Source organism: Centrocercus urophasianus, unplaced genomic scaffold (genome assembly GCF_019232065.1).
Source record: "Centrocercus urophasianus isolate 14NV4802_14NV808 unplaced genomic scaffold, USGS_Curo_1.0 seq_16, whole genome shotgun sequence".
Classification (NCBI taxonomy): Eukaryota; Metazoa; Chordata; class Aves; order Galliformes; family Phasianidae; genus Centrocercus; species Centrocercus urophasianus.
Window position 1 is genome coordinate 25,505,089 of NW_024884711.1, and position 25,631 is coordinate 25,530,719.

General features: G+C 40.8%; 2 protein-coding genes across 2 annotated transcripts in view; both read left to right on the top strand.

The window, feature by feature from the left end:
• Positions 1-10,768, top strand: part of CDK6 (cyclin dependent kinase 6) — a 120,958-nt gene extending 110,190 nt beyond the window's left edge. The window contains exons 5-7 of the mRNA XM_042817470.1: positions 3,304-3,354; positions 7,317-7,452; positions 9,289-10,768. Coding sequence (XP_042673404.1) covers positions 3,304-3,354; positions 7,317-7,452; positions 9,289-9,441 — 340 coding nt within the window. The 3' untranslated portion in view covers positions 9,442-10,768. The remainder of the gene's footprint in view (positions 1-3,303; positions 3,355-7,316; positions 7,453-9,288) is intronic.
• A 14,764-nt stretch (positions 10,769-25,532) lies between these two features.
• FAM133B (family with sequence similarity 133 member B) overlaps positions 25,533-25,631 on the top strand; it is a 14,519-nt gene continuing 14,420 nt past the window's right edge. Inside the window, exon 1 of the mRNA XM_042817420.1 lies at positions 25,533-25,614. Within this exon, the coding sequence (XP_042673354.1) occupies positions 25,591-25,614 (24 nt within the window). The 5' untranslated portion in view covers positions 25,533-25,590. The remainder of the gene's footprint in view (positions 25,615-25,631) is intronic.

The following is a 25,631-nucleotide window of genomic DNA, read 5'->3' on the forward strand; positions in this document are numbered from 1 at the left end:
ATCTTCTGTCACAGGAGACAGATCCAGCTCCTTGCCTTTCTTAAGGAAAAAAAATAAGGAATTTTACAAAATCAAACCTTCTCTTTAAGTAGTCTCAGGTAGATTATCATCACAGAGGGAGGATATATCCCCGAGTAAGGACTTCTGGATTCAGCTTGCATAAATAGACCTCAGGGAGTGAGTGGGTGAGTGAGTCAAGTGAAAGATACAAAGAACAAAGGTGATATTTTACATTTTTGTGGCTGCTGGGCGTGCTTCCAGTTCAGTGGTACTGGGAGAACTATCATCTACTTTAAGAATAGCATTAAAAAATACTGACTTAAGATGAACATTCCCATCCAAGGTGTACTGGACTTGTAGTGCTGGCAAGTCATTACTGAAGAATAATTAGTGCCAAAATGTGAGCAGAGATCTTCATACAATTGCTGATTAAGAGCATCTACAGATCTACTTCCCCAATCATCCATCCAATATTCCAATTGAACTGGCAGCCAAAATTCACGAGGCAAATTTCATTACGTTAGTTGTGCCTAACCTAGAGCTGGCATTCTGTTGTAGTCATGATGGTGAGATGGATAGGAGTCTGTAAGATGAATTCATAATGCTTCATTATGATGAAATATCAAAGTATGTTGGAAGATCACCTTGTGTTGTATAATTATGTATTCAAAAGAATTTAAATTCTTTCCTCAGCCCTCAGTGAATCTGAGACAACAGCAGTGATGGGAAAAACCTCTCTTAAAAATCCCAAGAATCATACTTGTTTTGGCATGACACTGCCTAAGGTGATTTGCGAACAAGGCTGACTTTGCCAAGCTTTCACATAACACACAATTCAGCATACGTTTTGCAACATTAAATCTGCTTTCCATTTGCATGGATAGAATTGCCTGATTGTGTACATTTCGTTAGTTTAAAGGGCTCCAATATTCTAATACTGGAGCCAAAATGAATTTCTTGAGGTGATGGAGGCTGTATGTTAATTACTTTAACGAGTCATTCAGAACCGTGCCTAAGGTTGTTCCTTTGTCTGACTTTGGAAGGTATCAGTGTATCTGCTGCCACAGTAGCACTGGGATGGTAGCTACTGACCATCCTGAAAATCAGGTTCAGATCTGACAGCAGTAGATGCTCATATCTTTGCGAAGTTGCTTCACTGTTTTTTGGTAAAAGTACTATTGCCAGATACCGTAAAGCTTATAAAATACAGAAATCTGTAGGAACGAGTTGAAGTGGTCTTGTCAAAGAGACCGCAATTAATAAGTAGCATGCACACCTAAGAAGCAATGCATACCATCATTTCTCATCTCTTCAGAGTCTAAATAAAAAAGCCCTTTATGGACAAGTACCAGACTGCCACATTTTAGCCCATCAGTTTAAATCTGATGTCATATAGTTTCAAATTGAGTTTGATTAAATTGTTCGCTGTGTCTCTGCCCGAAGCAGTTTGCAGTGTTAGCTGATAGGACGTGATCTGGGTGGCAGCAACCATAGAGGCAAAAGGCACATTTAGCTCATCAAAGATGGTCAGCACGTCCTCCAGTTATTGCTTTGCTTTTTTTCTTAGTGGCACAGATTTCTGCAGGGCTTATTATGCCTGAGACCTGTCACCATCCTCTGGGCCTATCTGGGTGTATCTGGTGCTGACCCACAGATAAGTAGTGGCCTATAGCCCTGCTGTGCATGTGAGAGCTGCAACATATAAAGCACCATTTCTCACAATGAACTCATAGTTAGTAATAGGGGATCCAAATCCTACATTTGCTTCTGCCTATGGGCAGTGAGAGGGGAAGGACTGTCTCTGAATACTTCTTGTTCTCCCATTGTAGACGGGAGAGGTTTTATCCTGAGAAGTGAAACAGTGAAGATGGTGGCTCTGGATGTAGCTTTTTAGGACCTTTTCAGAGAGAAGAAAAGGAGTGTACAGGGAGACATGAAAGTACTGACCTTTCTTCATAATCAAAGATGCATGGGAAAATACTTAGTTTGTAAAGTCACCATGTCTCTGTTGAATAGTTTTGGGAACTGTGACCATAAATTCATAGCTTGCAGTGTTTTCTGAGGGCTGTGATCCAGAGAGAGGGGTAGCCTGACTAGCAGGCTGCAAACAAGACAGGGAACTCCTGGAGAGAGTCCAGCAGAGGGCTGAAGAGATGATTGAGGCCTGGAGCATCTCCCTTATGAGGAAAGGCTGAGAGACCTGAGGCTGTTCAGCCTGGAGGAGACTGAGGGGGATCTTAGCAGTGCTTATAAATGTCTCCTGGGTGGGAGAGCTCTTTTTAGTGGTGCCCAGCAGCCGGACAAGCGGCAGTGGGCACAAATTGCAGATGGAAAGTTCCATCTGAACGTGAGGAAAAACTTCCTTACTTTGAGAGTGACAGAGCACTGGAACAGGCTGCCCAGAGAGCTTGTGGAGTCTCCTTCTCTGGAGGTATTTTAGACCCACCTGGACACTTTCCTGTGCAACCTGCTGTAGGGAACCTGCTTTAGCAGGGGGTTGGGCTGGATGATCTCCAGTGGTCCCTTCTAGCCTCTACTATTCCGTGATTCTGTGAATCTCTTGGGAATTTAGACACAAAACTGCGCTGTTCATCACAACCTGCTGTACTGTAGACCAAAATGGCAATACAGTCATACAGAGTAAAAATATTTTAAATTTCACTTTGAGAGGAAAAACTGTGTGCCACTGACTGAAAGTAATTTTTGACACTGTCTTTTTCTGAAAGCTCTAGCAATTCCATCTATTAATTTGTTTCTTTCCTGAATATATTTATGCAGCAGAAGTATTCCTCTCCCTCAAGGTAAATTCTGTATCGCTTCACACCCCATTCTTTACAGACCTTCATAAATCCATTCTCATTTATTTGATCCTTTAAATTTGGTGGAAATATGTTTCCAATATACAACGTAAAAAGAATTTAATTTTGAATTTATACCATAATAATTAATCTCCAATTGTATTATAATTTAATGAATGCATGACATTTCACTCTGTTTTTGTCTCTCTAAACAGCTCATTATATTCTGTCTTGTTTTGATTATATATAGGATAGCATTAGCTGAGAGAAAGTTATACGTGTTGAAGGATGCAATTAAATTCTAAAAAGTAGGATATTCAAAAATATTTCCCATCTGTCCTGGTTCTTATCAAGTTTAGTAGAAAAATATTCTCAAAGACTGGATAAAATATGAAGGCAAAAGAAATGAGATCGCAGAAAAATAACGAGCTTTCACTCTACGTTGGCAGCTGACAAATAAAAGTTCCCATTAATTAAAGGAAAAAATATCTCTTTATTCTTTCAGACCACTCTTCCGTGGAAATTCAGATGTTGATCAGCTAGGAAAAATCTTTGAGTAAGTAATAACCAGTTGCATTATGTCAATATATGTTTAATACTGAAATACCGTGAGGTTTCTTTGCTGTGTTTTTAATGCAGTAATGTGTCTAGAACTAAGTATTCCTAGAGCCCATTTCCTGTTGCTACTCTATGCAACGTGATATTTCCATGCATTCTCTGTCAGAGTGGGAGGAGGAAGCAGCGTGGAACAGAGTTCTGCAGAACTAGCAGCCATCATCAGGAAGTTGCGAGAAGCTTCTGTTTGGGGCTTTTTAAATCTCTTAAACATACTGTGCATGTACTATTCATGAGTTTTCCTAAGCAGTTTGTTTCAAGAGATTCTCTTGGCTCAAATACAAATGCATTTTTTGTTGCAACAAATGCAGTTTTCATTTTTTTTTCAGTAATTTCCTCGTGTATTTCAGAAAATAACATTAGAATCCTTTAAAATGCCAATCAAATTAAAAAGTCGAGGATGCTTACCAACAGCTTCTTTATGGGAAAGCCTTCTATACGTGAGAAAATAGTTTAGCTTTTAAAAAATACTGTATAACCTGCTAGAACAATTAATAGTCCAGATAGCTACGAGAATAGAAGGAATAGCAGCACATAATGTAGATTTTGTCAGAGACTGACTAATAGGCTTTCCTTTAAAACCTTTTCTAAATTCAAGGAGTTTGTGTTCTTCTTCTTCAGATGTACAGAATATGTTGAGGTGGAGAGGCTCTGAAGTCTCTGAGGTAGATTAACTCTTTTCCAAAGTATGTTCTTATTAGAAACAGAAGCAACCAAAAAAATAAATTGTAAAATGACCGATATTACCAATGTGTTAATTAAGTAGGAATATATCTTTTTTTAATTTTTTCTTGTACGAGCTCTTCAGGGCAAGGAATGTTTCTAAATTTGTAAGAACCATGTAATTTGAAGATTCACGTACACGTCACTTCATTAGGAAATCAGACCCACTTAGGTCTCATCCCATGCCACAGAACGAACGCCTGTTTACTTCTGCACCACTGCGTTCCTTTTTCCTGTGGAGAGACTGCAAAGATCTGCTGATGTTCATAAAGGAAGAAACAGATAGGCAAAGTGAGAGAGGGAGAAAGAGGAGACGTTGAAACTCTGTTCTGTTAAAGATACTGCAAACAGAAGATAGTAAATTTTTTAGGAAAAAGAGCATAATTAGAATAAATAATGAATTTTTCTGCCTAGCCATATTTCCAGTTCTCAAGTCGTTAACAGATCTGCTTCTGAGCATTTTCATTATTTAGTATGAGGTTCCTAAATTGCAGGTCTTGATTTCACACAGTTGACTTCCTTTTCCTGCATGCCATACCAGTGTATGTGACTCACTTGCGTGGTTAATTTGTCATGCGCTGAACAGCTCTTCCTGCATAATCCAAAAAAATCAATCCTCAAAGTTTACTTTTTCCTCTGCCAAAGCTACTCTTTCAGTCCTGCAATATTCTGCTTTATTAAATGAAGATAGTTTTGATACATGGAACTTATTTTGAGGGGAAAAAAAAAAAAAAAAAAGCTTTGTTTTTTTTTAGGGATTTTGATTTGATTTACTAATGATAATTAAGAGGAAAAATCTAAATTAATTGGGATAGGATTAAATACATAACCGGTAGCAGCAACCTCCAGGAGGATCTTTCCATCCCTAGGGGGCGATTACCTGTGCAGAAAAGAATTCATCAAGAAAAGAAAATGCAGTGCTAATTTTAGAAGAAATTCCTTATTATACATTTACTTAAAGAGAAAGTTTGCTTTTGCTTCTTTTGCACATTTCTCCTTAAATAGTTCAGAAGTCACTTGTTTGGGTTTGGGGGGTAAAATAGTGTTTATCTTGTGTTTTCACAGCTGGACAACCCCATACAGTTAGGCATAGCTCTTCTTGTAGGAGGATTGTTTCTTTCTACGGTAGTGAGTCATTCTCCAGACAAATTTGGGCAGAAAGTAGTTTCAGGATTTTCATGCAGACTGGACTGATGTATTCTTTCATATAATCGGGCTGTGGTCTGCCTTTGCTTTACATGTGCTGATTTGCCTCAGGTAAAATTCCAGTGTGCTTGAGGGTAAGTCCTTAGGAGGTTGCCCCAAACAATGTCCTGCTTTTCTAGGACACTGTCTGCATGTGGGATATCCTCACAGATTTCAGGGTAAATGCTGCAATGGTATGAGCAGACTTGTCTCTCATTGTGATCAACGGGAGCGGAAAGTACTCAGCATTTCTCAAGACCAGGCCTGAACGTTTGGCAGGAGGTGAAACTCATCCAAGATACACCCAAACTTAGTCACTGAAACGGTAATGCTACAAGACCAGAGTGAGGGCATCTTCTTAGACATTCATTATTAAGAGTTTTGAATACTGCAGGAGCGCATAACTAAAAATATCTTTCCACTCTTGGTCTTGTCCGCCCTACCTGCCTGACTGGCTGCCTCCTGGTTTCTTTTGTTAGCTTTGCCTGGGCCTGTGCTAATTCTGGCCTCTTCATGCTCTCTCGTACAAAAAATAAAAAGCCTGGGACTGGCCAAACACAATTGAATGGCAGGCTAGATTTCAATGTTATTTAAAATATTTAACTCCTTTGTCCTCCAACAGTGCTGTTTGTGTTATGTTTAATGCAGGTTCGGATCCTCAAACAGCTAATCATGCAGCTATAACCACTGTGGGGTGCTGCACCATACTGCTGACATACCTGTCCTGATAAAAACATCGTAATTTTTCAGACAGATTTAACTCATCTTTTCCCAAGAGCTTTGTTGTTTTCTGATACAGTAAGATTTAAAGTTCTCTGAGGTATTAATTGCTTTGACCTTCTAGTCACACTTTTGTTTTGAGGACATGTTAATTTTAGCTGAGCCAAATTATAATCTAAAATCCGTGTAGATAGAGCTGGACTAATTCCACTCAGTTCAGGTAATCTATGATTTACATCTAAATGTTGGCCTTTGGCCTCACCCAGCCTTATTACCAACTTCAGCAAGAAAGGTCAATGCTGCTCCCTAGTGGCACTGGGCTTACTGCAGACCCAGGGATTTAGTGAAGTTTTTCCTTGTTCCTTCTCCTCTTGCTGTTAGCATTTGAATTGAAAATCTCAACTTTACAGGCTGTATAATTTGGTTTTCCCTGAAACCTGACATAGAATGTCAGGTCTTTTCCAGAATTTCCATGAGAAACTGATGTTTCATTACCACAAACATTAACTTCAGACTAAAACATGAAATATACGAGACATGACCCAGTATTGGATGTTTACGTACTATTTCATTTATTTTATTTTAACCTTAGCATAGTTATTTACTGAGTTTAAATGCCTTCTAGAATTTAAAGTAACAAGGTAAGAAATGATAAAAAGAAATTCAAATATTCTATTGAAAAGTAAAGAAAAAATAAAATACAAAGGCAAATAGAAACACAAAGATACTGAAGTCCTATGCCACTTCTGAACTGAGGCTTTAAAGCCTGTATTGTGAAGCAAATAAATTGTTTAACTTTAGGCAACAATTACTGCACATAGCTTTGAAGCATTATGAAACATCCCTTTTATTGCCTTACCCTCATCTTGACCCACACTCTTCTCTCAGCCTCTATTCTTGTGAATAAAGGTCCTTGCATGCAATTCCCCTTTGAAACTTACTGCTTTTAATCATCCTGGAGTGACATATGTTGCACCATCCAGTCAAGAGCTGAGCAAATTTCTTCCAAAGCACTCAGCACTTTTTCAACAAAAAAGACTCATAAAATTGAGACCTAGGCCAGAAAAGCGTGCTGGCCACAGAATGATTTCTGCCAAGCACATTGAAGACCTACACTCATCACCCTCTATTCACAGTGATCAGTGCATTACTGTTCAACTAATCTCATTTGAACTAAAAGACTTAATCATAAAGTAAATTGTCACTCAGTACATTAAATACAAAACGGAGACTGCATAGATGTCCAGAGCTAACATTATGCTTTGCTTTGCACAGTGTAATTGGACTCCCAGAAGAAGAGGACTGGCCTAACGATGTTGCCCTTCCAAGAAATGCTTTTGCTTCCAGACCCGCACAACCTATTGAAAAATTTGTACCAGATATTGATGAAATGGGCAAAGACTTGCTTCTTGTGAGTTTCCATCTGTTTTGTCCAAACTGCATGACTGATAGCTGCATGCCAAGAAACATTTCTGTTTCCATTTAATGAAGTTACTAATGAAGCAGAAAAGCAAGTAGACAAATTTGTGTATATATGTGAAACATCAGCACAAAGACACCATATTTGGCTCAAGAGGTGTCAGAGGTGAGGACAGATAAAGGCTAGGAAACTGCCACAGAAGGACCTGTTTGACATATCTTCTGCCTTGATCCTCATTACTGAGTGCTACTGTGCAACCTATTAGAAGCCCTTCTTCTAATACTAGTCTGATATAAGTACAGAAAATGATCTGCCATTTTTCACAGGATAGTGCAAAGCAGGAAGTGGGCTGTATAGGCAGATTACATCAGAATCAGAGTACTGAAAAGTTGAGATTTGGAATTTGCCATTTAATCATTGCCTCTTACAGCTGGCAGGATTGAACAGAAGCAAACAAGTTGTGCTTGTAAATTAAATTTCAAGAGTCAAATGATAGAAATTCTGATGCAAGTAAAGTAAGTGAGTGCTGAAACTGCTTAGACAAGGACACTAGGATGAATGCTATTTGAAGGTGAAGCAAAGGAAAAGACCAAGGTATAAAACATATGGAGAGTGTTCTGAGCTGACTGATCCAAGGCTGGGAAAAGCATCTGGAAAGTAGGCAAGCAAAGTACAACTATGAAGAAGAGGGAGAATTCCTAGTGGGATGATACAAGAGCTTCTAAGGTGACCTTAAAATACAAGTCTACCATCACTGGAACATAAACAGTGGAATTAGACTGAAAATTAGGGAAGAAGAATGAATCTGCAACAAGCAGGTAGGGGTTTGGAACAAGTTAAGAGTAATAGACCTAAGATCTGTGATCACTTCAGCACAACTCTGAAAAGACTCCGAATGAAATAGTTTAAAGTCATCACTTCTCCTCTTACATACAGAAGTGAAATCCACTATCAAAGTACTTCTGTCTGGGAATGCTTAACATACTGACCAGCCCTACTGCTGTCATTACTATGGCAGAAAGCCATGTTCTAAAGGTTTCAGCTCAGTGATAAGTCATGCAGATTTGCACTATGTTAGTCCTAAAGAGTCACTGCAAGAATCCAAGAGTTCAGTTTGCCATTTTTCAAATAGATGCAGAATAAACAAACAGTTAAAGCCCAAATAACTACATCATCAGACAACACTTTACATGAAGTCAGTGAAAAACACGAGACGATGGTACTGAACAGCATGAGTATTCAGCACACTTGCAGACTGGCATTGATGAATATTAAATATTCTTTTGGATTTTTCTTGTATTTCAGCATGATGGAATTTTTCTGTTTTGTTTGTTTGCTTGTTTTAAATGTAGGAAACTGAACGCTTAACATTAACACACAAAGGGTATAAAGTCAAAGATTCAACTTCTATAGAGATGTTGACCCTAGGAATTAATACATACCTTAGAAAGCGCTCCGTGTTTGTATAAGCACAAAAGAGCAGTGCATTGAGTACTGAGAGGATTCAAAAGCCGTTTGTAAATACTTGTTCCCTGCAGCCTGTGAGGCAGAGTCTGTCCTGTGCATATGAATTCAAGAAAATATGAATTCTGAGGCTTCCTAAACTATGAACACTTTAATATTCTAACCTGGTATTTTCTATCAGCCTTGGGGATTCTGTAAGCCCACTGCCCCACTGCTTGTTTTAATGTGCATGGTCATCTTTATCACGCAGCACCGTCTGTGACCCCGTTGTGTCTCATACTGATAAAAATGGGCTGTGACTTGCGATGTTAACAATTTTAACTCTACACTGTAGTTAAAAACAACTTCTTTTCATACTTACAGAAATGCTTAGCGTTCAATCCAGCCAAGAGAATATCTGCCTATGCTGCCCTGTCTCACCCATATTTCCATGGTCTGGAGAAATGCAAGGAGAATCTGGACTCTCACATGTCATCCAGCCAAAACTCCAGTGAGGTGAATGCATCACAATGCTGACTGAAGATGAACCTATAAATGAACAAGATATGTAGCTGACAAGGCCACTGTCCCGTACAAACCACATGGCTGTTCTAGTGAAGATCATTGTTTGGAGGTTTTACACACTGTCTTTCGTTTTGGGATTGCAATGTGCTTATCCAAGGAAATCAACGTAGTTTACTTTCATCAGAGCAATGCAAGGGCCAGGGCTTTGGCCTGCTCCCATTGCAGCTTTATGTTTGTTTTGTTTTTGTCTTGTTTATCTGCCTGGGAAAACTCCAGACGAAGAGAAGCTGCTGACCAGTTTTGCTGCCGTTTTATCCTTCTAAAATTGAATGCTGCCAGTGTGGAGTAGGATGATCAAGTCACTGCCAAAACAGGATACAATCTCTCTAGCTGCTGAAGCATGATTTGGTACTTTTATTATGATGGTGTGATCTCTTAGAGTGATATTTAAAGAATGGCATTGAAGTATCAGATCTCTGCAACCTGCAGTTAACTGATACATACATTAATACATCCAGCTACTGTGCACTCATAGAATACATGCAGGTCCTTCCCCAGCTGAAAACTTGGATGGATTATTTTGTTATTTCATCGCTCTATAAAAGCAACAGTTATGATAGTGATCGTAATAGATGTCTCAGCTTTTAGGGGTTTTTTTAATACACAAACAAGTTATTATCTAGTTAAGTTTGTGTGTATGTTTCAAAAGCAAGTGTTTAAAAAAACTTACGAGGTCTCGTTCTTAAAGATCCATTCAGTTTCCAAATGGTCAGTTTATGTTGGAATCCATGCACATTCTAACCCATCATCTAACCCATCGTTCCTTTCCGCAAACAGCTGCAAACACACTTTCTTTCTCTCATTCTGAAATTTTCTGATATGCAGCTCAAAGTCACGAGTAGATCCAATGAAAATGAATGCAGGTTTTCATCTTTAACCTGTTGTCGTCATTCTCTGAAAAGGAACATAGAAAAAATATTTCCAGTTTGGAAGGAGAGAATGCTATGCTTGTTAAGTACAGTTATTTACCTGTGCGGAACTGTATGCTGCATACTGTGCTGCCTTACCTACAACAGCCGCCATGCATCTCAAGTCATGAACATTACTGTCACAAAATGCCTCAGATGTTGCTTATTAAGAAGACTTGTTTTCTATGCAGAAATGCATGAGCTTCTCTCCTAAGCCACCATGTGGTATACTGGCACATGCTTCTCCACTAAGCTTAATGTGCCATTACTGAATGTCAAAATAACTAAGCAATTCACATGCCTTTATAGAGCAGTAATTTTAAATATTACATTAAAATGTTATATTTAGTATTTTTACCTTAACTAAAAAATATTTTCAGTATTTTAAAAAGAAGCATTTATTTTTTTTAATACTGTACTGGGAAAAAAAAAAAAAAAAAAGAAAGAAAGAAATATTTTCAATCCATGAAAGCCATTTCCTTGTATGACTTCAGTGCATTTACCTGAATATGACTTGGGGGAAAAATTGGTCCAACGAGTTAACCCTTACCATAAAAATATAAATACACCCTACTGCAGTGTTACTGATGAGAAGTGAGGCAGACAGCTTTGCTTACTCTATGACAGTCCCTTAGGCTACTCTCTTCCTCATCTCTACTTCTTCTCGTCTGGCTGTGGAGCCAGTGTTACACCCTTGCTCACGGCACGCTTGGCAAAAGCAGGTCCTTAGCACTGAATTGAGCGATGTAATTGTGCCAGACAGGGCTCAGGAACCTGTAGCTGTCTCCTGGCGGGTTTCTCAGCCCCGTGGCAGACTGCGTGCTGTGGTGCACTTCACTGTTAACTCTATTTCAGGTATCAGTACTGTCTGGGACATGGCCCATTGCTAAGATGGTGAGTGGATCTTACCGGTCTCCTGGATAAAGCTTTTCTTTACTATTAGACACTTAACTGTGCGACTTGTAGTTAACATTATGCCTACTTTAAATGGGCCAGATTTTAAAAGAACCGCTTGTGTGTATGCATGCAGTAGCCTGTGCCTTTCTTCATGCCCAGAATGGTTCCTGTTCAAAACCTACCAGCATGAACAGGCAAGTTGCATATTAGGCCTGGCAAGAGCACATATGAGGCATCTGCACGCGAGGATGATACAGAGGCACAGCACAAGAATTTTGGAAGCTCCACCGTGGCAAGCTGAAGGCCAAGGAGCAGCCACGGCAGCTCACTGCTCTGAGCTCAGCTTCGCTTCTGCCGGTCTCTCTGCTCATACATCCAAGGAGAGCGGCGAGCCCGTGGTACTGGTGCTGAACCAACCCTGTTCCTCTGCCATTCAGTGAACCTGAGTGGGAACGGGGCTTTGGTATTCATAGAAAAGAATAGACCAAGGTGGTATTTTTGATCGCATTTTTTAAACACTAATTAGAATGACAGAGATAAAATACAGGTGAATCTTGCAACAGCAACAATAGAAAAGTTTTCTACACAGCTTAGCACTTTGTAAAACATTCCACATGTTACTACCGCCAAGCTTCCGTACATACGCTATCAGGGCATTCAGCTGATACTGGCTTGCCATCAGCTGTCAGGGAACTTTCCCAGAGCTCTCCAAGAGCTAACATGGGGTGAAAATGGGTCTGGGTGTGGGTTTGGGGGTGTTGCTTTCCAATTAGACTCCAGACTCTCAGATGGTGAAGTGCATCTGCTGTCTGGTAGGAGAGCTGGGTGTACTGGGCTTAGCAACACAAAGGCTGGAAGAGAATATGGTTGCTGACTGTAAGCAAATTGTTAGGGCAAAATAAAAAAGAGGGAAGTTAATGCTTAAAGCCAAAGGTTATTGTGAGCCCAAGAATGAATGAAAAAGGTGGAAATTGCCAGAAAATTAACTGTTGGGGCAACATTTCCTAGTTTGTAGTATCAGACTTGAAGCTCAAGCAAGCAGCAGAAAAAAGCACAGGTGGCATGTGGAATTGGAAGCAGAGCTCCTGCAACATGGTGCTGTACATCGTCTAATATAGGATCAGGTTATATGGGGGAGCATTCAGGAGAAATAGCTTGGAAAAGGTTGCATTAGTGGTCATGTTGTGGAATAAACATCGGTGGAAATGGCAGGAATAACAAAAAAAAATTCTGTGTTGACAGGGCTGGGAAAAAGATCTTTTTTCCCTTGTAGCAATGGATGTATTCAAAGGCCCAAGGACTTTCCAAATGACTTCCTTTTCAAAATCTCTTCAGGAGGAAATTCCAGCAGTCCTTCCCTGACATGTCTTGGGCTTCCTCTTATTCCCACCTCCCCTGCCAAGCCACGAGGCTTAACTTACCCTGGTAAACCAAGGAGAACTGTTCTCTGGCTGGGCAAAGCACTGGCATTGGCTGACAGCATGGGGGAACCACGCTCCTAGTGAGACAGAACAAAGACAACTGGGAGACTGCTTGCATCATGCTCTTGCTCCTTATATCTTCATGGAGGCTGTAGTCCTCGAGTACCTTTATTAATGCTGTATGTGTAGAATTAGAATTATACGTGAGAAGAAAGTGCTCCTTGACATACTCAATCCAGACTGTGATGACAACTCCTCATATAAACCCTTTAAAAAAATACTTCAGAACACAATTCTTAAGAATTACTCTGTCAGCATGTGTTCTGCAGGACTGGTTCAGCAGCTAAAGCCCACTGCCTAGCAAAAAATACATTAGAAGTAAGGATGGATGATGAGCTCCAAGAGCACCCACAGCCAGACACTGCACTCTTCTCACCAATCAACGGGATGTTCTGGGAAACAGGAGCACTTTCCATCTCCCACAGACGGGTTTGTTATTCCTGCTACATACCTACAGGAAAAATCCAGTCCCAGCAGACAAGGGAAAAACCCACTAAAGTCAGCTGGTGCCATGCCACAGCAGTAAGACTGGGGCAGCCCCTTTCTCCTCACCCGGTCCCCACATTCAGTCTAGCTCTGCAGTTCCTCTCCTTCAGCATCCTTACGGAAAACATTTCAGTGACACTCATAGGTGCTATTTCCAGCAAGATTCTTCCAGATTTTCAATAGCTGCACAATGCCAATGACCCCTGTGCCTGTGCATTCCACAATGTCGGTGCCCATTGTGTGCTGTGTAAAAAGTGTTGCTTCTTTTAGTGCAGCAGCCCAGAAGAGATGATTTTAAAAGGCTCTCTTTGTGCAATGTCCTCACTTAACATTAGTTTTGTGTACACCTTTGTTGCCTCCTGTGTGCCAGGTAGAATTCTAAAAACAGGGTTTGTGCATATTTCTGTACTTCTGTGTAGGCTGTGCCCGCACTCCTTTTTTCCTGCACACTGGTCTACTATGTGAAATGCTAGGAATACCTTTCTGTCTTGATTCAGTCCTAAAATAGACGTAAAAAATTAAGATATCATGCTTGCAAAATTCTGAAATGTGGTGCTACAAGTATGTATAGAGCCTCTCAAATGAAAGGAAGCAGCAGATTGTAGGTAATATTTGAGAATCTTCTGCAGAGAGATGCTGTCCAGCATCCCAACTCCTATGTAGTTTTCATACTTGATGGTTGTTTTGGTGAATAAGAAGAAAGTACTGTGCCATGCTACTTCTCACAGGTTCTCTCACTATCTTTTAGAAGCATGTTTTATTATCCAAAGGAATCGTTCTCTCTGGTGTTTGGCTAATTTTAGTGTGGAAAATAATGACAAAACATGCTGGTTTGGTCTTCTAGCCAACAAACTTGGAGCACTTATCTGACTCACAACTGAAAGCACATCAGTTGTTAAATATGTATATGAATCATAAGCCACAGTTTGGTTTAAAAGACAACGTAAATTATTTGCCATGTATAAAACACAGTTGAATGTTTGTTCTCAGAACTCTGTTTTATAGAACCACTTTGTTAGTATTTTTCTTAGGCAATAGTTTCAGGAATAGATGAATTTTTATGTACAGTGTGAATGAGAAGATAGTAGACTATTAGAGTGATCTGTTGTTTTATGCTTGAAGCTTGAATTGATCAGAAGCCTAGGGACCTAAGTTATTTATTGTATTGCCTCAAAACTACTAAGTATCAAGAGTTTTCTTGATTTATGGGATTTTACACCTCTCTTACTGTGTGATTATGTTGACACTAGTATATTAGAAAAAAAATGTTTTTCCAAATCGGCATTGTGGTAGAAAATTAAGAAATTTATTTTTAAATTCACATAGAATAGTCTGTAATATACTAAAACCTGCAGTAACTAACTGTTAATAAGCTATCACTTTTCTTTCTACTGGATTAATAAACATTGGAGTATACAGATTACTTTCCATGAAGAAAAGAATCAGAAACAATCTCTAGAAAAATGGGATTTTATGTGCCTAATCATACCTACCAGGCTACACTATCATATTATTTTTTTGTGTGTGCCAATACTGATCAGGTATGTAAAAACCTGACTACAGTTTGCCAGTCGAACAGGCTGTGCAACTCAAATAGGAGTTCTGTTTGTCAGTTATTTTTTTTTATCCCTTTGTTTTACAAATTGTTAGATAATGGCTGTAATATAATTCCAGTTCCTGGACCAGGTTCTGTAGCCATCAAATCCCAGTAACTTCTGAAAAGCAATAAGAAGTTTTTTCATTGATTTAAATGATCTAGGCCATTAAAAGAAGACGTGGACATATGAACTGACAAGCATAGCTTTGGCAAATGTTATTTCTTCTCTTCTGTCTAAAACTTGGCCTGTATTACATACTGATATGTAATAAATACATAAAATAAGAACCATAAAACACACCTAGGAACACTGTGCACAAAAATAGCTCATTCAGTTCTTGTAGAAAATAGCTACAAATCTTTAAGTCTATTAGTTTCAAACTGTAATCACAGTTTAATTACATTTTAAAAAATCCCTTAAAATTATGTAAGTCATTGTGTTTTTAATACAAAGAGTGAGAGAACAGATCTGAATCAAATAGGAACTTGTTCTTGAAAATGATTCCACAAAGCCAAGTGAGCACTGTCGGTTCTTTTTGTGTTCAGTGGAAGCTGAAAGTAGTCAGCACCACACTTGGGTGAGCCTTTTGCCTTCCAGGCAGAAAATGTTGCTTGGAGTAAAAGTTAGTGGAGAAGTTGCCTTGACTTAAACATAGTCCTTTGAATGCTTCTGCAGTGTTCAAATTGGGTAAATTTCCAGCCTTCCAGCAGACGTGAACCAGAGCTCCCTAACCAGATGGCATTTCTTCCTTCAGATGAAATGTTTTATCTCAGTTAAAATTTGCTGTTGGCTTCATCCTACCCAGTGTCAATGAGACATTTGCATGTCTAGAGAAAGCAAGAAGTTCTGATACGGACATTTTGCTACTGGGTAGAGAAAATTGTTTCTGGAAAAGACCAGACTAAGGATACTGCCTTTGAAAAGAAAAATTTGAAAAAAAAACCTGACATTAGTAAAGATGGAAAAGGAGATTTTAAGGAACAACTGGTATTTATGAAATAAGAAATGTACAGTGTATTAAACAAATATTGGAACTGATGCTCTTTGACTGCAAAGTTGGTAAGGCTTTATGGAAGAATCTAGATATGAACTTAACCTAATCAGCATTTGAATGTTCATTTGCACTAAAGCAACCTATACTATTTGATTGAAAGAAGGGAAGACTTTGGTGAAGTCTGCTTGGATATGCTGTAACGCTCTCAAGCTCATTGCCCTTTTGGGAGCATGCTAAATTGGCATCCACAATACTGAGTGTTCAGCACCTTAAACCCATCTACATGCCAGGAAAATGTTCCCATATTTACACTGATATTTGCTCCCAAATGGAAAACAAATTGTCACAAATATTCAATTGTCAGCTTCCTTTGTGCTGTTACTTCTGATGGATTTCTAATTAACATACCACAATAGGCAACTTTTCCTCTTACTTCATGTTTCATACTTACGACAGGTTGTTCAAATCCTCACCTTTAGATTAATTTTATATAATTTTATTAATCTTCTCAACACTTCTTCCTGCTGCTGTTTAACACTCAGAATGAAGCCACATTCTGCTGTGTGTTACTGCCATATATTAATGCTAGGGGGTAAATGTCATTTTCTTGTGTTTGTCTTTTCTTCCTTTTATAAATCTTTGTGGGGCTTTTAAAGTGTTCTTGAATGTTAGCATCTATCTTGAGACGAGAGAGGAAAAGTGTGAAGTGCTGCAGAGATAGGAAAAAAAATAGGCAGAGACTAGGAGGGTTCAGGACAATTGTTGTAAGCAAATATGGATATGTGGAAAAGTTAGATATAAATGTAAGGGGAAAACGTTTTTTTACATGTTTTTTGTTTTCTCCTGTCATTTCCTTCCACAAGCGTAAGATGATAAAGCAATGCTCTCACACAGGATTTTAGTTCCAGGTACTGAATGTGCCAACTCAAGTCATGAATTCTGGTGCCGTTTTTCAAGACTGCAACATTTTAAAAATCAGGCTGCGTAGAAGTTAGAGACTTTTCTGTGTAGATATTAGGAAAAAAAGGGGGGAGTGGGTGCCAATGAGGGTTTGAGAGAAGATTAAGCTGATCATACAAACACAGCCTGTATCTGAGCTGCAGAAACAGAGGATACATTGCTATACCGCAGTTGGGTCACTGTCTGTGCCCAATATTGTGTGGTATTGTAGATTACAAGCTGACTCCTGCAGCAAATTGAGAATTCTTTGCCAAGCCAAAATGGCATATTTTTGAGTACTTGGATTTTCATGAGATTATGCACATGAAGTTTTAGCTGCATCAGTCCAGGTGGCTCACCATCTTGCAGGAGCAAGTCTGAGAACTTAGCAAGTCTGTGAGACACCCGATGTAAGTAATGCTGCGGGACCATCTGCCAGGAAGAAGGGAGGCTTTTCATAGGCTGTACAGCAGGGAGGGAGTTATGCCACCTCCAGAAATAAGAAGTATGAGGTCTGTGTAGCACTTTGTTATGTTTAGCCCACGTGTATGGGTGATGGGGCAAGTGATGCTACAAAGTGGCTTGTTTTAGTCCTTCCAGTAAACAATAGCAACTAGCCTAGGCACAGAGACAAATTCACAGTTCTAGGGTAGGAAATCTTTAATTCTACAGTGCCTTCTCAGGCACTGATTAAGTACATGCAGTGATGGATCACCTAGCAGCTAAATGCTCTCCTTCCCTTATCCCAGATCAAGCTACTGTGACATTAAAAGGAGCCTGGTCCTTAGAGGTCTGTCAGCATCCTGCTTACTCAAGCTACCTTGATTGCCTGTCACTTATAGCTGACCTTGCTGATACTTCTCTAGTCACTTAAAAAGCTGTGAGCTAAATTATACCTTGTGATTCTGCAGTTCCCTAATTTGCAGGCAGCATACTCTATGTGTACTATAGTTTTTCCTTGCTTTTCATTAGGAATTGGGAATTAATACAATAGAATATGGCAAAGTGTTCATTATTTTTTATACTCTTTTGCTCAAGCAAATATACAAGCGAGGATAAATTAGATTGAATGTGTTTGATCAGCCAAAGCAATTTTTGATTCAGAAGATTATTTTCTAAGTATGTAAGATTCCTAGCCAACTGTCTGTCATGTACATTTACAAGAACAGCCAGTGATTCTTCTATTATACGGAAGTTTCTGAAGGATACAAACGAGACCAGCAAATGGCCTCCTCCTACTGCTTACCCCTTTTCCCTTCCCCTTCCCAGGGATCACTGCTCCAGGGAGAGGTCTTCTCCCAGCAAGAGTCAGAGCAGGTAGGAACCTATTCTTCCCTACATGAAGGTCTCCAGCTCTCAAGGTGACATGGGTGCATGTAGGCACTCTTTCCTTTGCCTGTGCTATGGCAGGTGTGAGTACAGAGCCCCGCCACTAGTACGAGGCACACACAGATCATAACCCCAGTATTTTCCCCTGAGGAAAGGTCCGTACAGGATCTGAAGGAGACAGTGTGCTTACTGTTTCTATGACAGTGCATTTTAAACAGTGGTATAGTAAGATCTCCCCTAGGAGATCTCTTCACCATCACTGAATTCTGGGCATAGGACAAAGTGCTTTACTCCAGGTGCGTGACGATGCATCCTTTATTGGCAAGAGAAAATAAAGATTCAAAATAAAGCCTGCCTCTGCAGACTGCTGATTAAAGAAAAAGTGCTTTGCAGTGTTTATCCAGCAAGACACAAAATCCATCACAATTTCTTGCAACCATCTTCAAGGGTTGGTGTAACTATGGGTTGTAACTACAACAAAAAGTACATCAGGATTTGGATGCTGGCAGGAAGTTTGTGAATGTGTTGCTGTACAAGGAGGTTCATATGAGCTCAGTGGTAATGTGCTCATCTGAAGGCATTGATTGCCACGCACATTTTGGACTGAAGATAGAGGAGCTGCAATGTCATGAGATTAGAGGCAGAGGGAGGGAAGTAGAAATGTGAGCAGTGGGGACTGCAGAGGTTGGTCCTTTCCTTTTTTGCCCAACCTGTATGGCAACCCAGTGGTTTTCCAGCTTTCTTTTCCTTTATCATGTTTACCTCCATTCTCCTTCCCACTGCGCATGATGAGTTGAACAGAAAAGTATCACTACAGATTACTAGCTCAAAGCCAGAGCAGACCAGCACTGCATAAAAATGTTGATTGTGCCATCATAGCCCATATTAAATCACAGAATCGTAGAATCACAGAATCACAAGGTTGGAAAAGATCTCTAAGACCATCCAGTCCAACCGTCCACCTATCACCAATATTTCCTACTAACCATGTCCCTCAGTACAACATCTAAATGCATTATTTGTCTCAGTTTAGATTCCAGCAAATTAAATCCAGTATCCATGATGCCTTTCTTGCATTCAGCTCTGCCTAATAACTTTGCTGTCATTCTCTGCAGCATTCTGAATCTCTTGACTGAACAACCCACTTACAGTCACGACAGTGTGGGCAAAAGAAGTGTACCTTATGGCAGTGCTTTTTGCTGAGGAGTGGAAGCCACTGGAGTTCCGCTGGGAAAGGGGCCTAGACGAGTCTCGAGGAATTTTAGCCATGTTTCCTTCATAGGCAAGGCAGCCATTTCTGTTAAAGCAAGTAAAACATTTTCAAGTACTTTAGAAAGAGAAAATATGAAGTTGCCTATTATTTTCTTGCTAGAATTTATTTTCTACACAAAGCTGTATGAGTTAGGCACTGAAAGCAAGCCGACAGGCACCCACTTATTCTTTCCTTCCGGTCTTTAATTCCTTTGCAAATTCGTCTCAAGCATTCAGATCAACATATTTATGGTCCATTTCATTCCATTTCAGTTAAGTGGTCTATTTCTGCCATTGAATCTTGTATAGGTTTTATTTCTAATGTAATATTTAGCTGCATTACTTTGAACAGCTTTAAAGTATAATGTCTTTGAATGCTCTAGTTAAAGTATACCCTTGAAATGGTTTTAGAAGTTGAACTGTATACTTTGGAGCTGTTGTTTCTATTATAACTCCTGAAAGCATCACGGAGCGCTTTCGTCGGTATGTCTGTCTCCTTTCTTTGTAACAGCATGTGTTTGTATTTCCTCACTAGCTTGATATTCTTTGGTCTGAAGGCCCGAATGGGTAAACACAGGAATCCCACGCCTCAGCTGGGCAGTCCCAGAGCTGAGAGGGGGTTCTCATTTGGGCAGAGTTGCTCGCAGAAGTGTTTGCAGAGAAAGGCTTTCGTTTAGTAACTGATGGTAGTTGTGAGGACGCATGGTTAATAGCAGCACCAAGACACCCAGAAGTGGGGTCTGTGTTTATTGACGATATGAACACATATATCTGCAAGTTATTTGACATTAACCTAAATTATTCGTATTGTAATTCAGTATATTATTTCTTAGGAAAACATACTAGTCCTGTGAAAGGGTAGTTGCCAAAAAATGTGTCGAGTCTTGCTGCTTAATAATGTATTTGCATTTCGTGTACATTTTTGTTGTTGAAGTGAAGCTAGTTCCATAGAGAGGCAGAGAGGTAGATCAGTCAAAAAACAAGTTTTAAATAAGCTTCATACTGTACTTAGAATAGTATGTGTGTTCAGATGTAGTATTTTTATGCTTTAGGGTATTTTGTTTAATATGTAAAAGAATAAGCAGATTACTTTGAAATGCTATGGTAGAGCTAATTTTATACATAGTGGGGGATGGTTGTCTGAAAAATTACGATTAGAAAATATTACATAGGCCGCCTTTGGCTTTATCTTGTCTGTAGTCGTTCCAGCAGTTATCTGTAGATTCCAGATGCTGAAACCAGGGGCCACGTTTGTGTGGGGCCTCGTAACCGAAGTACATTTGTTGCAACAATCAAATTGCCCATCTGGATTTGAGAAAAGATTGCTGACTATACAAAAGCATAAAGGCAGCAAATGTTGGTATTTTTTGTGTGTGTGCGTGGACAATTGCATGAAATAGGATTGGAGTTTCAAAGTAATTAAAATCATTCAGCGTGATCTACTCTTTTTGTAACTCCACTGACTACAATTAATTTAAACCAAGAATTTCACCATGCAAATCTACAAATTCCAGTGTCAGGCAGCTCAGGTCTATATGGATACTTAAGCTTAATAAATCAGCAAGAATGTTATATAAATGGTAATGCGACAAAAACTATTTAGTTAATATTATTTCTCTCACAGTTTCTATTCATTTGTTTTTAATACAAAAGTTTGGAAGTGCACTTCCTTGTGGCACTGGGGTATGTGACGTAAAGCGTGATGCTGGTGCAGAAACGTACCAGAAACAAGGTTCACTTCTCACTGCTCAGACACCCCATGCGTGCCTATTTCCACGTTACAAATCCCACTGAAGTTAACGGAACTGCGTAAAGTGAGGCCTGTTTGTCACCCTTCTGGGATACTGCTTTGGGAATCTGCAAGATACGTTACAGTCTCAAAAGGCAATATTAAAACTTGCGCTTTCCGGTTTACAGAATGCTATGAACAGGGAGGACAGCTTGTGAGACACATCCAGAGTAACTTCATCCATTGGTCTTATTACACCAGGCTGACGTCAAAATCTGCCTCAGTGCCTTAATTTCTCAGTATGTTTTTACAAAAAAAAATCAAGAAGTTACAAGGGCATCTAACGCTGTTTGACTTCTGTTGTGTTCTTTTCGTAACGCCATGTGCTCTGGAGATGTCTAGGGTTTCATTATCCAAGGGAATCATGCAAAGCAGTTTCAGATGTTTTCCTTCCTCCACCTTAGGACACGTAACTGCTGGTGAAAGGCAGCGCAGTCCCGCTGAGCTCTGTCACTTTACCTACAAAGGCAGTAGGATTTTATTGTGCAAGGTGGAAAGTTACCTATGGTGCAAAGTGTACTACCTAGACTACCGTGGATACCTACTCACAGGACATGATTTCACTGTATCACTTCATACTTGAAATTCACGATGTTCTTTTAATCAGGGTACAAACATGAAAAGGTGCGTGTGTTACTGTTTCTATTAAAGGTGCATCATTATTGTTATTCTGTGTGCTTAATAATTCAGTGTTCTTTACATTCTTTTTGTTCAGCATTAAGATCAGCTCTGTGTGAAACACAGTATCACCCACAGAGGTACAGGAAGGCGTAACCGTGATTCTTGAATTGTTGCTGGCTTGCCTTGTGCTTATAAATATACACCAAGGGGTTACATAACGCAAACTGTGGTAAATAAAAATATTGCACCATTGCTGTACGTGAACTCTTGCAGCCTCTCCTTGCACAGCTGCTGATTACCATATACGCATTGGAAAAACTATGTTTCTGCTGTACAGAATGGCTGGGAAACAATGCCGACACTTTGGACGCTCTCGGGCTCTCTTTGCAAGCTTTCAGACAAAGCCCTTTGATCTCACTGCATGCCTGCTCTGTGTCCCAGATCTCACCCTGGGAGGCTTTCTGCTTTAGGAACACCCTTCGCTGGGGCTGCTTTACATTGACTGCATTGAAGTTCATCGGAGCGTACTCTTCCAAGCATGCACCTTACCATATAACATATTCTTTAGCTTTTACAAGTCTGTAAAGATGGTGGACTGCAAAAATACTCATTTGTCAATACGGCAGAGTTAAATTAAGGCACACAGAAGGTTGTCAATGTATTATATCAGAATTACAGTCCTTTGGAACTGAACGTTTTGCTGCTGGCAGTGCAAGAAAAGCAAAGTTGTGTATTTATTGTGGGTGCTGAGGGTTCCGTATGAAAATCGATATAATAAAAATGTTCATGGCGTCAAGTTTTTAGTTGTTCCCAAATTATTGGAAAGTAAAAAGGCAAGAAACTAGTTTTGTATTTAAAACTACTTTCCTGAAGTTTACTTCACTTTTCTAGCTATATTTTTCTTTTATCTAAAAATGTAAAATGAATACAAATGCAGTAAGTATTGTATATTAAATACAGAAAAGTAGCGACGCTGTTTCCCAGTTTTTCTTTTTGTGTTTTCCTCTACACTCAGAGCCTTACAGAAAATGAACCCAACATGCACACAAAGCCAGACACAGAAACATAAGCACGTTCACACTCTTGCAAGTAACCCATCATACACCTCTGGTTTTATAAAAATGTTACCTTGTTTTTCCTGACCACTGAATTATTCCCTTGCTTCCATAGGATGAAGTCCATTAAGGAAAAAAAAAGAAAAAAAAAAGTCACCTTTTCTTTCAAGGGCATTAAATTGTTGCCGTTGCTGTCCAGGCGACTCTGTTCAGCACTAGTTTGTCTTTACTGAAATCTTCTTTGTTTGAGTTCACTTCGCTAGGCAACTTGTGCACTGATTCAGCTATTTTCCCTGATTTTTTTCAATCCAGTTGTTCCACTGAAGGGCCTGGTGTTCATGTCTGCTGCTACTTCCACCTTCTGTCTTTTAAGAACCTGAGCACACTTTATTCATTGACTGTTTTCTCCTTCATTGGCAATGGATACGAGACCAGTAACATTTCTGGTACACAGAAATGGTAAAAGTGCTTGTTTGGAGTCCAACAATATGACACATCATCAAACTCTAAAACCCCTGTTTTCACTCCTACCCAATCAACAGAACACCTCAGCAAACAGCTCACGTGAAGTTTCAGCATACTGCTTATGGCAGGGGGATGGAACTGGCTAATCCTTAATGCCCTTTCCAACCCAAACCATTCCATGATTCTGTGATATATCTGCGAAGACCATTAAGTCTCTTTAGAGCAGGATAAAAGTAGTTTCTACTAACAAGGCTTCAATGAGCCATCAGTATGTAAAAACTGACCCAGACACATCTTAGTCACAGTTCTAGGCAGAGATGGCTGCCAAAGCTGACCAGACCACAACACAAAGGATTCTGTAACTCAAAACCACAATTTTTTGCTGCCCTCGAGAAACCACAAGGAGTCATGTAAATCCTTTACAAAACCAGCATATACACTTTGGACGCAATGTGACATTAAACAAAAACAGCTACCTTTACCTTATGTGGCATTCCACATCAGGCTTGAAGCGCTGCGTAAGAGGGCGCAGCAGTAGCCCAGCCAGAGATGGATGTGCCATCAGCTGCAGGGAGGCTGTGCTGAGGGCAGTGCTGGACATACCCACCTCAACTACAGCTGGCATGTGTTGAAAACATGGAAAAAACATAGAAATAATAAACAGACTAATCAAGAGCTTCCATTCAGCATCTGATCTCTGAGAGTGCTAATCTGGCAGAGTAGGAGCTCCAGCAGGTTGTAGGCAGCTGTGGAATCTCTTCCCATGGAGATTTTCTTCCTTTGCCCTCACCTGAGAGAGAGGCTGAGCTGCACCAAGCTCATCAAACTCAACCATGGAAGACAAAATAAAATTTTGTCCATTAAGCAAAATTCCACAGAGAAATAGCACGAGTGATATGATACAGTTTTCATTATTCTCATAAATGTTGTCATCTTCTTTGCCTCAGAACTACCTAACGACACCACGTATCGTTGCACCATAGAAGCAAATGTTCATTTTAAAAGATTTAAATGTGTATCTCTCATTTGTCTGTCAGTTACTGGCACACAGCAAGATTTGCAGTATTCATCACTTTACACCCAATGGCTGTGTTGCTTTTTTTGTGTTCTATAGACACAGGCACCTTTCAGCTTCTTGTCACCCAGAATCCTTTCCTATACATACTATCACCCATTTTTAGGCACCCCCTCTGGCTGGATGTGTTTCCTTGCTCCCAAGCCAGCACGAGAGCTAATAGCAGTGTCACCAAAATGCACCAAGTTGCTCTGGGGCTGTCAGCCACAACTTCACACCCTGCCATGGCCTCAAGTCAGGCTGTGGTGCTCCCAGACCTCCGGCACTGGGCACAGCCTGCAGTGCCATAGCCAGACCCATGTCCCCATACCTGGTGTGTGGTGACAGCAGCATGGCCAGACCTGTGCCCAGACCCCAACGCACTGCCAGGCACCATGAGCCCCGAGCTGGCTGGTGAGGGCCTGCCCAGGAGACCAGGCTGAGGAGGCATGCAGGGCAAGGCCGCACCGTGAAGAGCATGATCTTCTCTCTCTGCTAATGCTGTTTTTTCCTCCATATGTTTTAAGGAGTTTTGCTGCTCGTGTCTTTGACGGGCTTCTCGGGCACCACACTACAGAATTCCTTGGTTTGCCAGGGAAGCAGAGAGGTAATAAGTAACGATTGAGCACTTATTCTCCTTTTCTTCTCCCTTTGTTTTGTCAGCAGACCCCGCTCCGCAGAGCACTGTACCAGGACAGGCCGCCACAGTCAGGGCACCTCAGCGTACACCTCAGGAAACCGAAGCGACTCCTCCAAGCGACCACTAGGTAGGTCAAGAGGAGAAAAAAACCTCGCAACGGCACCTTCCCCTCCTCCGAGGTGTTCAGTGCAGATGGGCTCCCCACGTTCCACATCCCAGGGCACCAACGCACCCCACGCTCCGATTTCCTTTCACCCTTCCCTTGTCCCCAGCTCTCCCACGACGGTGGGCCGGCGCCGACCCGCCGCCGAGGCCGCACCTCACGAAGCTCCACCGCTCCCCTCCGCGCAGCTTCCGAGGAGCGCCGCCCTGTCCCTCCCGCGGTGCGGCCCCGCGAGGACTCGCCCCACGCCCACGAGCCGAGGCGGTGCCGCGGTTGGCTCCGGCTGCGATCCGCCGGTAGGGGGCGCTGCTCGGCCGCCGACATCGGCGCTCGCGGGGCCGAGCGGCTGCGCGGGGCCGAGCAGGGCCGGGCGCCTGCGGCGCGGCCTCCCTGGCGAGGGGAAGGGGCCCGGGCTGGGCCGCGGCGGCGCCATGGGGAAGCGAGACAACCGCGTGGTGAGTAACGCCCGCGG